Source organism: Hevea brasiliensis, chromosome 13, assembly GCF_030052815.1.
Source record: "Hevea brasiliensis isolate MT/VB/25A 57/8 chromosome 13, ASM3005281v1, whole genome shotgun sequence".
Classification (NCBI taxonomy): Eukaryota; Viridiplantae; Streptophyta; class Magnoliopsida; order Malpighiales; family Euphorbiaceae; genus Hevea; species Hevea brasiliensis.
This window is the reverse complement of record NC_079505.1, coordinates 78275102-78289113: the sequence shown is the minus strand read 5'-3', so window position 1 is coordinate 78289113 and position 14012 is coordinate 78275102. Positions and strand designations below refer to the sequence as shown.

The 14012-nt window shown below is 35.8% G+C and overlaps 2 protein-coding genes across 4 annotated transcripts; one reads left to right on the top strand and one right to left on the bottom strand.

The window, feature by feature from the left end:
• Positions 1-190: 190 nt before the first annotated feature.
• LOC110646324 (protein CHUP1, chloroplastic) lies at positions 191-8176 on the top strand. Of its 2 annotated transcripts, none has more exons than XM_058132323.1 (10): positions 191-382; positions 2325-2633; positions 2912-3003; positions 3153-3911; positions 4390-5748; positions 5855-5986; positions 6369-6550; positions 6710-6821; positions 7590-7733; positions 7948-8176. In XM_058132323.1, exons 2-10 carry the CDS (start codon positions 2525-2527, stop codon positions 8047-8049), a joined length of 2991 nt encoding a protein of 996 aa, XP_057988306.1. In that variant the 5' UTR covers positions 191-382; positions 2325-2524; the 3' UTR covers positions 8050-8176. The 2 variants fall into 2 exon arrangements, with proteins under 2 accessions (XP_057988306.1, XP_021655416.2); XM_021799724.2 differs by lacking the exon at positions 191-382 and adding an exon at positions 2011-2153.
• A 731-nt stretch (positions 8177-8907) lies between these two features.
• Positions 8908-11856, bottom strand: LOC110646325 (uncharacterized protein At1g26090, chloroplastic). Of its 2 annotated transcripts, XM_021799726.2 has the most exons (8): positions 11498-11605; positions 11236-11307; positions 10892-11035; positions 10717-10791; positions 10425-10615; positions 10154-10325; positions 9659-10078; positions 8908-9221 (listed from the first exon to the last, which is right to left on the bottom strand). In XM_021799726.2, the coding sequence occupies exons 3-8, from the start codon at positions 11024-11026 to the stop codon at positions 9090-9092; spliced, it is 1125 nt and encodes a 374-aa protein (XP_021655418.1). In that variant the 5' UTR covers positions 11027-11035; positions 11236-11307; positions 11498-11605; the 3' UTR covers positions 8908-9089. The 2 variants fall into 2 exon arrangements, with proteins under 2 accessions (XP_021655418.1, XP_021655417.2); XM_021799725.2 differs by lacking the exon at positions 11236-11307 and having other exon boundaries at positions 11498-11856.
• Positions 11857-14012: the final 2156 nt, after the last annotated feature.

Genomic DNA, 14012 nt, shown 5'->3' with positions numbered 1-14012 from the left:
ATTAAAATGAAATTAAAATCAATATAATTTTAATTTTCCTAAACCTTAAATTAAAATACCAATTTCAACAGTACTTAGCCCGCGGGGCCTACCTTCCTCTTTTCTTTTCTTCTTCTTCCTTCTTTTTATATATATATATATATATATATATATATATATATATATATATATATATATATATATTGACAATAAACCGAAAGCATTCAAAAGATTTGTCATTGCCGCCCAGGCAATTGGCGCTGCAACTGCAATACAATCCCTCCACTTCCTCCATCTAAAGCTTCCTTTTTCTGGTTTTCTTCTGTTTCTGCTTCTTCTTCCTCTCCCTGGGATGCTTTATCATCTGTCTAATTAAAACTTTTCTCTAGTCTCCTTCTTTTAGGTACGCATTTGGCCTTTGTCCTATGTTTAAATTTTTATCTAGTTTTCTGTCAGCATCTATAGATGAAAACTACTCTTTGTGGCTTCAGTTGCTTACTTGCAGAAAGTTTAGGAGGATTTTTTGTTAGGTTAGCATGCGCGGAAGCATGTGATACCAAGTGGGTGGTGTCTGGTGTGTGTTCATATTCAATACTCTCTTCTTTTTTTTTTTTTTTTTTTTCTCTGATGGGAAAGCAATTTGCTCGTAGGAAGTGTTGTTGCTAATTTTAATGAGAATATACGCATTGTATTTTATTTTATTATTTATACTCATTTAGATATACTTAGTATAATTATACACTTTTATATATAGAGAGAGAGAGGACTGTAAAAAGAATTATAAATTATGAGAGCCATTGGCCACTGGATAGGTTTAGAATTAGGATAATAATTTGGCTGCTTGTTTGGGTAGTGGAGACCACTGAATTTACGACCCAGATAAGGATATTTTCTTTTCTTTTTGTTTTTTTCATATTCCTTTTATTTTCTGTAAATTATCTTTTTGAAAAGTTTGCACCAACAAATTCCTCGGCCAAACATTGGATGTTGTGAGGGCTTCTGTCAAATTTGTCTTCCCCCGACCTTGCCAGGTCACCCTTCTGCTGGGTTCATGATTCATGTTGGTTCATTTTTGTTGGATTTTAACCATTGATTTTACATTATTGTGCATGTTGCTTAGTCATGATTAGAAAGCAAAGATAACATACTGTTCTTGAGATTGGAAATATGTCATATAAAGATGCTTCTGTACATGCTTAATCATGTATTAAAGCTGCCCTTTTATCCTGCAATCCAAATCCAAGAGAGAGAGAAGACATTAACACATGAATTTTATTAAATAAACCCGAAAGTTAGTCATTGAGGATAAATTCCGGAGAAAAGCCAAAAAGGCCAACATGTAATTTTGGCTATCAATTACAAAAAAGTTTAGCTTACTTTGTATATGCTTGGCTTACATCTTACAAATGCTCCAGTCCATTAAGCAGACAGCCCAGAATTAAAATCTCAGCCTTGGCTTACCTCCATCTGTCTTTTAAAACTACCATGTACCTTCCTTCTTTATTGTGTTGTAACTGTAAAGCCAAAAAGAAACTGAACCCACCTTAATAATAGGTCTTTGGCCATTGTACTGGACCCTTCTAATCTAAAGTTTACTTAAATAGGTCCTCAGCCAATAAAGAAAACTACTTAATAGAGGCTAAGATTGATCCGTTGGCTAAGAATGAAGATATTATCTGAAGTGGAACTATCTTTCTTGAATTAAACCACTCGGACAATCTGAACCCTTTTAGTCATAGATTTGTACTGTGAACACTCTTCAATGAATATGAATGTCCAGAAAATGGTAAGGTCGATCAGGTGGTTTGTGTTTCTCAATTGTTTGCTGTTTGAGCTGTGATCATTACTTGTATCAGTTGGGAAGGCACCTAAAAATTAGCTACCTCTAAAATCGAACAAAAAACTAATTAATTATGAGGCAAAGAACACCAGATAACGCATGTGATACATGGCTTAAACATGATACCATGATATGCATGTTCTTTGCTTAAAAATTTACTGTTGCTAGTGTCTCTTTCAGTCTTGTTTTCTGGTTTGCGTTAACTATAGGCATTACATTGAAACAAAATGGTAATATGTCAGACCCACCATTATTTTGCAAATTGTCAACATCCTTTTGAAGCAAAACTGGCCACTAGTTTCATTGATGGTTCCTGTAGCTCTTAGCATGACAGGTGTGTTGGAATTCTTCTTATCAGGAACTCTTTGTTGGGTAGCAAGTCCGTCTTTGGAAGGTCTGAAAACATGATAAGATGATAATGCAGATTTTACTGAAAAATATTAATAGCTGGATGTGGCCATTGAATTTACATACTTAAAAGTTCACTAATCTGTGTTTTATGTAGAATTTCACCAGGATTTCCTGGAAAGCTCCCTTTGCTGTTGAAGATTCTGTGACTTCATAGCTCTTGGTGCATTTCTAGGGCACTGATGGCTTGAATAGTCAGTTATGGGGTTGGGGAGAAATGGCTGAAGAAGTTTTTTCAAATTTGTTTGTTTCAATAGATGAGTGGAAAGTTAAGATTCTGTTATCAACAATACCTACATGATAGTCAGGTTAGGCTTCTTGGTTGCTGCTTCAATTGCAGCCTATGCAGTCAAGCAGCTTAATGTCCAAACCTCAAGGTCGTCAACTGGTCGATTCAGGCCTTCAGGTAATAAATTCAGTCAGTTCTATTCATCAAATTTTGATCTTTTTATTGACCATCCTACTTTTATCAGCTCCGGTAAGATCAATATTTTGGTAATATTGTTTTTCACATATATAATATAAGTATGGCTCATAAGGTTTATGTTGATGGCATATTTTATATCAAAGACTCCTTTTTGTCTTTGGCATATTTTATATCAAAGACAACTTTTTGTATTTGTTATGTTCTTTTTACTTCATTCTGCCATTGTTTACGGTTGGCCTGGTGAAATTCAAACTCAGAAAATGCTGAAGCAAGTCTTGAGCAGTACCGACTCAAGGGGAAAGACAAGGAGCAGTTTGCATATTCTGATGATAGCCTCAAAGAGAAGGATGTAAGTTTATTCAGGAAAACAAATTGCAATGTCTTCTTTCACCATATGCCTAGTCTGCTACTTGAAATAGACTTCTTCTATTTCTTGGGAAATATTAGATGCAGTTTTTTTCATTGTTTTCTCTAAATTAATATGCAATAAAATTGCAGGGGAAGGAAGAAGAAGAAGAAGAGGAGGAAGAGGTCAAATTGATAAGTAGTGTATTTAACCAAGCTCGTGGTGTTGCACCTGGCATGGAAGATGAAGATATTTTACCAGAATTTGTAGATCTTCTTTCTGGGGAAATTGAATATCCATTACCTAGTGACAAGATTGACAAGGCTGATAAAGAAAAGAGTTATGAAATGGAGATGGCAAATAATGCAAGTGAACTGGAACGTTTGCGCAATCTAGTAAACGAGTTGGAGGAAAGAGAGGTGAAACTTGAGGGTGAATTGCTCGAGTACTATGGATTAAAGGAGCAAGAATCAGACATCACGGAATTACAAAGGCAACTTAAGATCAAGACAGTTGAGATTGACATGTTAAATATTACCATCAACTCCTTGCAGGCTGAGAGGAAGAAGCTTCTAGAAGAGATTACACAGGGAGAATCTGCCAAGAAGGAATTGGAGGTGGCAAGGAATAAGATAAAGGAGCTACAGAGGCAAATTCAGCTTGAAGCTAACCAGACAAAGGGCCAATTATTGTTGCTCAAACAACAAGTTTTTGGTCTTCAGGCTAAGGAGGAAGAAGCCATCAAGAAAGATGCAGAGGTTGAGAAGAAGTTGAAGGCTGTGAAGGAGTTAGAGGTGGAAGTTGTAGAACTTAGGAGGAAAAATAAGGAGCTTCAACATGAAAAGAGGGAGCTGACTGTTAAGCTGGATGCTGCCCAAGCTAAAATAGCAGCCATTTCCAATATGACAGAGGTTAGAGCTGTAGTGCATATTGTTCGTATATTTTTGTGCACATTCCTTTGTTTTCTTTCTTTCTAAATTTTCCCTCCATATTTTGTGGGGTCTGATTAGTTCATTGTTTTTTTTTAATGGTATTTTTTCCTTTCATCTGATGAATGAGAGAAATGTTGTTGCTTTGGGAATGATTTCAGCATATGGATAACTATCATGGAAATTTACGGACCACTTAAGCATCATTGATATACTGGAACTAAATTTTTCTCTCAGTGGCCTTTCTAGTTTATACCTATTCTTTAACTGCCTATACCATAGCTGGTTTTTCTAATTGAGTTCATAATATCTAATAATTTTTTTCCCACTAGAATTTAGTTTGACAAGAAGGTGGAATCTCCATTAGCTTTTAACCAGTTACATCTTAGATTCTTTTTACATGCATGCTTGCACATTTGATGGGTTAAACTTGTTCTTCCTACGTCTCATGGTGCTGCAGAGTGAAATGGTTGCCAATACCAGGGAGGAGGTCAATAATTTAAGGCATGTAAATGAAGACTTATTAAAGCAAGTAGAAGGACTTCAAATTAACAGGTTTAGTGAAGTTGAAGAAGTAGTGTACCTTCGTTGGGTCAATGCATGCTTGAGGTATGAGCTCCGGAACTACCAAGCACCTCCAGGAAAAATTTCAGCACGTGATCTTAGCAAAAGTTTGAGCCCCAAGTCCCAAGAAAAGGCTAAACAGTTAATGTTAGACTATGCAGGATCAGAACGTGGACAGGGAGACACGGATCTTGAAAGCAGCTTTTCTCACCCATCTTCTCCTGGAAGTGAGGACTTTGACAATGCTTCCATTGATAGCTCTACTAGCAGATACGGTAGTCTCAGTAAGAAACCTAGTTTGATCCAAAAGATCAAGAAATGGGGAAAAAGCAAAGACGATTTAAGTGCTCTTTCATCACCATCCAGATCCCTTTCTGGAGGTTCTCCAAGCAGGACAAGCATAAGCCACCGACCAAAGGGTCCATTGGAAGCCTTAATGTTGAGAAATGCTGGTGATAGTGTAGCCATCACTACATTTGGAAAGGTGGAGCAAGATATTCCCGACTCTCCTAAAACTCCTCAAAATTTTCCTCATATTAGAACACAAGTTTCCCCTGGTGACCCACTAAATAATGTTGTTTCATCTTTCCAATTAATGTCTAAATCAGTTGAAGGAGTTCTTGATGAAAAATATCCAGCCTATAAAGACCGGCATAAATTGGCCTTGGAGAGGGAGAAGCAGATAAAAGAAAAAGCAGGGCAAGCAAGAGCAGCAAGGTTTGGTGAAAAATCAAGTTTTGATTCTAGAGCAATTGGGGGGACAGAGAAATCTGTAAGTCTGCCATCACAGCTTTCTCAAATAAAAGAGAAATCAATTGCTTCTGGTAATTCAAATGACCAATCTAATGATGGCAAGGCTTCTCAATTGATAAGCAAGATGAAACTTTCTGACATTGAGAAGAGGCCTCCCAGGGTGCCTCGGCCACCTCCTAAACCATCTAGTGGTGATACAGTTGGCACAAATAAAATTCCTTCAAGTGGAGTGCCACCTCCTCCACCAGGTGCCCCGCCACCTCCTCCACCACCACCTGGTGGACCACCTCGTCCGCCTCCTCTGCCTGGAAGCTTGCCAAGAGGGGCAGGAAGTGGTGATAAAGTTTACAGAGCTCCTGAAGTAGTTGAATTCTATCAGACATTAATGAAACGCGAGGCAAAGAAGGATACATCATCTTTGATTTCTTCAACATCTAATGCATCTGATGCTAGGAGCAACATGATTGGAGAGATTGAAAACAGATCATCATTCCTCTTAGCTGTGTGTTAACTTTTGCCTTTGTTTTCATTTTTCTTTTCATCCCCCACATCAAATATAGGTTTCACTACTCAAATTAATGATGCAAAACCATATGTGTGGCATCCAGGTGAAAGCTGATGTGGAAACTCAAGGAGATTTTGTCCAGTCATTGGCAACTGAAGTTCGAGCAGCTTCCTTCACAAACATAGATGATTTGGTTGCCTTTGTAAATTGGCTAGATGAAGAACTCTCCTTCTTGGTATGCCATTAACTTCTTGCTGGCTAGAATTTGCAAGTCATTTGCCACAGGCAATGACTACTTAAAATTAGAAAAGGGCTCTGATTTCATCAAGGGCATAGATATTTTGGTTAAACATGGAAGATATATTACACCACAATGAATCAATTATTGCCTTCTGAAATATAGATTAATGATTAATTCTTCTGTTTTGGAATCTCCTTTTAAGAATGATTAAAAACAGAATACCTATGAACTTTTTCCCCTTCTGAGCTCTTTAAGCAACATAATGGAGGCAAAGTTCACTTTTAAAATAATTACACATTAGCATTTCTTTAGCAAATGGAAGTATTCTTTAAGATTTTCTGATATGATTTTTTTTCCCATTTTGGTATTTGATCAGGTTGATGAACGGGCAGTTCTCAAGCACTTTGACTGGCCTGAAAGTAAGGCTGATGCATTAAGAGAGGCAGCTTTTGAATACCAGGACCTGGTGAAATTAGAGACACAGGTCACCTCATTTGTTGATGATCCCAAACACACATGTGAAGCTGCTTTGAAGAAGATGTACAAATTGCTTGAGAAGTATGTATATTACAAAGAGCAGTTCAAAATATCTATCATAATCTCTTAGCGTTTGGTGTATTGTTGTTGGCCTGATATTTTCTACTGTAATCAGGAAATAATTTGTTTTGTTGAATTGCTTAATATGCTATCTTATTTTATCTCTTTACCTTTTCCCAGGGTGGAAAATAGTGTATATGCACTTTTACGAACAAGGGACATGGCTATTTCACGATACAGGGAATATGGGATTCCAGCTGATTGGTTATTAGATTCAGGAGTTGTTGGCAAGGTATGATTCTTTTGAGTGTGTGTGTGTTTAAATGAGATTTGGTTTTGTGGGTGTTGAGCTATCAATTTTCTTTGATAATATGATTGCTTAGTTACCAAGGTATAGTTTGTTTATCTGTATGGAGTTATGATGAAAAAGTTTAGCAGCATAACTTTTATATGTTAATGAATGACTTGATACATTATTTGTACTCTGAATTTACCTGGAAAACTTACTAAGCTTAATACATAAAGCCTTCCTAGAAATATAGAAATAAAGGGAGAATTTTTTTTTTTGGATGCTTGGACTATGGGGTAAGAGTAATCAAGTCTTTTGATTTGTGTTACATGTTTGATTTTTAATTAGGTTTTCCATTATTTTTGAACCAAATGCTTAGATTTGGAAAAATTTTGGAGAAGTTGTCTTCCATATTATGGGAATTGTGCTTACATAAAAAGGGTTTAACAGGTTCAAATAAAAGTATATGGATCTAATAAGTTTTTCAAGTAATGTTTTGGGGTCCAAATTATGTATGAAGCCGCTAATGAATCACTGAGATCTTTTACCCTATGGCATGCTGGGTAAAGAGAAGCCTTGAAGAGAGCTTTATGTCATTGCATTATCAGATTCCCTGGCCCTCTTTCTTTTCCAGCAATATTTAAAACATTTTCTCCGTAAAAGAATTGCGTTAAAATTTATTATAGATTAAGTATACATGATGCTACCTTCCTAAGGAGTTCGATCACTTTGGTTGTGTAAGTTGTTCATATAACTTCTTTCCTGTTGCAGATCAAGCTTTCATCTGTACAGTTGGCAAGGAAGTACATGGGACGTGTAGCATCAGAACTTGATGCGTTGAGTGGACCTGACAAGGAACCAAATAGAGAGTTTTTGCTTCTTCAGGGTGTGCGTTTTGCTTTCCGAGTTCATCAGGTATTTTTTGTCCCTGCATTTGTTTTCATATGATACTGAATTTCAATACTTAAAAGTGCAAATCATCTACTCATGACCTCTAGATTTGGCATACTTTATGGTGCTGGTGTCAATATTGCACTAAGATTGCATATAAAAGTGAAACCATTTAACTTCAAAATCTTAATTTCCTGATAAATGTACATATTTGCTTGTTGGCCTGGACCTTTTTCAGTTTGCTGGAGGCTTTGATGCTGAGAGCATGAAAACTTTTGAAGAACTGAGGAGCCGTGTACATTCCCAAATGGGAGAGGACAATAAACTAGAAGGATCATAATTTTTTCCTTCGGATTTTCTGTTGTATATTTCATCTTCTCATTTCGTGTTTGCAAAGCATACTGATACTGTCTAGATTCTGATATACCAGTTTGAGCCTAAAAGAAAAGGGGAAGTTACCTTGTACAGTGACTGAGAATTTTTATCCTTGATACCATTTATATGCTCAGCAACGGGCAACATGAAAATAAGAACCAAAAAATATTCCTGTGAAAGAATGGTGAAAGGATGCTTAGAAGTTCAACATGGCCACTAAATAACGAGTCAATGAGAGCTGGAAGTAGAAACTAGAGATCGAGGCTTTGATTGTTTAGGACATCCAAGTAGGATAATGATAAGACCTGCCTCGCTGCTGAAAAATTGAAGCTAGAAAGGGAAAATCAGCAAGGAATCCTGTGCAAACTGCTTGTGCGGTTGTGTTCATGGACTGCATTCAGGAAACGTGTGGGATCATGCATCCATTTATAGTTAGTCCAGATTCCAGAGCTTTTACTACTGGATAGCATTTCTTTCACCCTGTACGATGAGGAAGTAGCACTACTGTACAATTGCAACTATTATTTCGTTTTAGAATCATACTCAAACATTCTTAATATAAGAGTCTGATGATGTTGGAAAATCCATAGTCAAGCAGGTGTCTAAATGGCAGCAGAAGACGTGAGTCTGTGTTTATTCCCCAGAGGAAAGGGCCTGGAATCCCCGATGAAGTCTGCTGCTCACTAGTTTCTTTATATTTGCAATGGCTTAGGGATGTTATTTAACTTTGTCGCACCAATAATAATCAAGTTTCTTCAAATTTTATAATCGATTTAGTTGCTTCAAAGGAAATTCACATCACCTGTCGTTTTGGTCATTAATATGATAAATATACCAAATATATTCCAAGGCTCCCCTAAGCAAAACTAGAATTATGTGTAGCTACAAGAAGCAGAGAGCATGTTCATTCCAACGGCTAACAACCCAGAAATCCATATTCAATAGTTACAAGTTACAACATTAAGCCTCTCAGAAGAACCACAAATAAATCATATTGCTTTTACACTACCGCATTGTGATTACAAGACTTCTATCAATGAACTTTGCGCCTCCCACCTTGCCTTGAATTCTCGGTGGCAAGCAAATTACACGTCTCTGGTCTCCTGCTTCCACCAGCAACTCAGACCCTCCCCTGTACTGCATTCGTAAAATGAAAAGTGTCACAATGAAACCAAGATGTTATTCAAATTTGCAATATAAAACTTGCAATTAACACAAAACACAATTTTTCCAAGAAAGAAGAGGATAAAGGAAGCTCATAGTAATACAACATTTAATTTACCAGAAATGGATATTGTTCACACTCCACAAAAAATCAAATATGAGATTTATCCTATACTTGCTAAGAAATAGACCTGCTACAAATAGTCTTTTGATAAGCTTTATTATGGCATAAAACCTAGCAAATTATAATACACTAGTACAAGTGCATGAAAGTCAATTTTGTCTCTTTTGGAATGCATTTCCTAGACACACCACACACACACACAAATCCTTTGAAAACCTGTCAGAACTGCCACTGCAAAACCTCCTAAACTTGAAAGAAGGGGAAAAAATGAAGCAATTGGACATACTTGATATAGCTTGATCTCTGTCTTGTCAAAACCTGGCATAAAAAGGGTTATTGACTTTTTAGCTGCATCAAACTTTACATGTGATGTAAAGCTATCACTGTGACTTGCTGGCAAAGAGAAAAGAGCCCTTGCATCATGACCAACAGTGTTTAGCATGATTGAATTCCAATCTAGTGGGTAACCCATTGAGAAATGTGGAATGAAAGCAAAATGCAAGGGTGAAAATTTGTTCTTGATTTGTCCCATTGATTCTTCATTCAAACGTGGAGGAGCAATTCCAAATGCACCAGAGACCTGTGCACCAGCTTGGATTGTACAGCCCCAATATCGTAATGCTGAATTCACTGAGGTTGGATTATTTGGGTTCATTACAAGGAAGCAGCCAAATTTACAAGGATCAGAGAAAGCAGAGGATCCCCCCTGCAATAGAATCAACAAAGAATGCTATGAAATTTGCATGGAATATGGGAACCAAGAAAAGTGAATCACATTTACCTCCAACATCTTTTCCAAAATGTCCCATATTTCTGCACTTGCTATCCCATTCAACCTGAACCCCCTGCCACTCAAATTCATTGCTTCATCAGCAAGTCTCATGAGTGAAGGGCCCACAAGTCTCCCAAGATCAGTTTTCTCAGCCAAGTTCCTCATATATTTCAAGTACAATCTGTACACAATTATGTTGTTGAACAGAGATATTATAAGGGAGAGAGAGATACACACACACAAATAGTGGGAAACAAAAAGAGAGTAAGCAATTCCCAACCTTGCTTTACTGGCTGCACCAATCATTCTTAGAGTTTCATCACTGCTGATTCCATCATATACGATTATGTCCAATTTATCCTCTATTTTATACTGGGCTTCATTCGTTAAGAATCCGATGAGCCTCTCAAGTACCAATGCTGCAAAAATAGAATCCATTGCAGGAAGCACACCAAGTTCTTCTCCAACTACCTAATATGTTACAATACAAGAAAATCATTTCAATAGTAAATGCTCTTTTAAGATAAGTAGGACACATCACAAGAATATTAAGAGAGCTACTACATACCTACCCCTTCGAGAACACCTTGGGTCAACTTAAGATGTGCATCTGCTTGCTTTAGTCGATTAAGAGGCTCAAGAAGCATCTGCAAATATCAACAGCACTCAACACTGAATTCAAATCCTTTTCCAAAAAACCATTGAAGTTGCCTATAAAACAGGGAAATGGAAGTGAAACTGACACACTTTTGTGGTTTCCAATCTAATAGCCGAAAGGTTGTCATTACAGATGACAGGAGAAGTTCCAATTTTACGGTTCAGAAGATAATCAGCAGAGGGATCTTGTGTCTGTACCACCAAGCATGTCCTAAGTCCAGCCATTGCATAATGCTGATCAGTCACCATGAGAACAAAAATAAAAGTTTAGTAAAGCTCAAAAGGTGAATCTTGGTTGAAAATTGAAATGCCTCTCAAATCAAGAAATTATATTAGCAAAATAAATTACTAATTTTCTATAGCATATTTTTCCGCACCTAAAAGAAATCAATGTTAAGATTAAAAATCAACAGTGGCCAGTGGGCAAAATATACCTTAGCTATTCTATACCTACAGTAGCACCAAAGGCAACAAGCTTGACATTTAGCTTAAAAGGAGTCAAATTCCTATATATAAATTGCAGTAATCCACTAGGTCAGCAAGCAATCAAAATAAAGAAAAGTGGATAAATTGAGCATTTCTTGACAAGAAATAGCCCCAATCATTACCAGAAGAGTAACAAAAGATTTACAACTCGAGAAACATTCAAATTAGCATCACAGTAAAAGAATGCAGAGGTACGGAAGAAAGAAGCACCTGAGCAGCGAAAATCGAGGAGGTGGTCTTGCCGGAGCCACCTTTGCCTAGAAAAGTGATCAACTTGGTCGATTTGGTGGAGGAATTTTCGTTATTACTTGAAGAAGAAGAAGAAGAAGCAACAGTAATGTGAAGAGCTGTTGTAGCTGTTGTTTTATAATGTATCTTTACTTTGCGTTTGAGGAACGTGAAATCAGAATCTGGGTTTGCTAGAAGCAAAGGGGAGGAACAGGAAGAAGAAGAAGAAGCCATTACGAAAATTATGGGAGAAAAGGCGAAGTTCTTTCTTGGGGAATCGAGTATGTTGTGTTTAGGATGTTAAATGTTGAGCAGGCCAATCATTATTGTGAAACCGGATTGTTCCCACCGGTTTAAACGGGAAAATCATAATCAAGTTTTTTTATGACCTTAGAGGTAAAGTTCCGGATCAGATACACGTTATTAACCCGGTCACTTATTAACTCAGAGAGTAAATTTTATTTATGGGACATCAATTTTAGGGTTGATAATAATAAAATACATAAATTTTAAAATTTAATTTAAAATCCTTTAAATTATAATAAAAATAACTTTAAATTCAATAGTGAGTTTAAAGGTTAAATGATGATGCATGTCAAGTAAAATTAAAAATTATTTTCCCTCTATTCTCTCTCCTCCAGCATGTATAACTCACTCTCTCACTTTTATCTCTATTTTCTTTCTCTTGCATGACTGTCCTCTCGACTTATTCATCTTTGAGCAAGACTCTTCTCCCAGCTTGTTATTCTTCATTGTCTTTTTCATCTTCGGGTAAAACTCTCATATGAGATTCTCTCAATTTTTTCTCTCTGGACTTTTTCTTCATCGTCAGTTAAAGCTCTCACTTGACTTTTATGATGGGATTCAAATTTATCATTTTATTTTTCTTAATAATTTTTAAAATTGATGGACTATATACCTCAAATATATAAAAGTTCTATGGGAAAACAAATGCACAAAGAATTCTATAATCTTTCAATTTAGAAAATCAAGGAGAAAAACTAAAAAAATCAAAGCAGAAATAAGAATTGATTTGAGTTCAAAAAAATTAGGCAACACAAAGGAAGTGAATTTGAATTCTACTAATCTACTTTTAAACCCAAACTCAACTCAATTCTCAATAATCCCATCAATTTTAATAATCTAAAACCCATAAAAAGTTTATTATTTCTCCATCAAATAACATTTCAATTTCAAAATCAGAACCCACCATTAATGGTGAGGACTCCCAAAACCCTATTCTTACTCCACCATCTTGAATGACGCAAACACACCTACTATTGAAAAGAGAAGAATAATTAAAATACTCAAAAAAAGAAAAGCCAAGAAAAGCTATGAACGTGAGGATGAAGTCGCTATGCATACAAGAAAAGAAAGAAAATAGAAATGAGAGAGAGAGAGAGAGAGAGAGAGAGAGAGGAAATTTTTTTATGCCACCTAAATATTTACCAGGTCAACAATTTATCTTTAAACCGGCTATAGTAAGTTTTTATGAGGTTTTAAGTTATTTACCTAATTATTTACGAGGTTCTAAGTTAAAATTTAATATTTTTGTATCATTTTGTTATTAAGTTTAAAGTTTATGTACTATTAATGAAATTCATCCTAAATTTTTATAATAAAAAATAAACATAAAAATAGATGATAATAATATTAATAATAAATTATAAAGCATAATAATCTTTGCATTATCACGTGATAACACAAAAAAAATGATTTACATAGTAATATCATAAAAATATATATATATATATATATATATATATATATATATATTTACTTTATAGATATATATATATATTAAATTTAATAATTAAATAAATATTAATTAAATAAACATAAAATTTGAAATAATGATGGTAATAATAAAAATATACAACTCAACTCAACTAAGCCTTTATCCCAAAAATTTGGAGTCGGCTATATGGATTCATTTTCTCTACTCTAAACGATTTTGAGTTAAATCCTCAGAAATTTGTAATGCTTCTAGGTCATGTTGTATTACTTTACTCCAAGTCAATTTAGGTCTACCCCTTTTTTTCTTTCTATCATCTAACCTAATGTGCTCTACTTGTCTAACTAGAGCCTCCGTATGTCTACGCTTCACATGACCGAACCACCTCAATCTCCCTTCTCTCAACTTATCCTCAATTGGTACCACTCCTACCTTTTCTCTAATACTCTCATTATGGACTTTATCTAGTCTAGTATGGCTACTCATCCACCTTAACATTCTCATCTCTGCAACTCTTATCTTAGACGTATACGACTCCTTCAATGCCTAACACTCACTACCATATAACATAGCCGGTCGTATGGCTGTATGATAAAATTTTTCTTTCAACTTATTGGGAATCGTGCGATCACATAAAACCCCCGTGACACATCTCCACTTCAACCATCTGGCTTTAATCCTATGACTAACATCCTCCTCACATCCCCCATCTACTTGAAGGACTGAGCCGAGATATTTAAAGTGATTACTTTGAGATAGTAC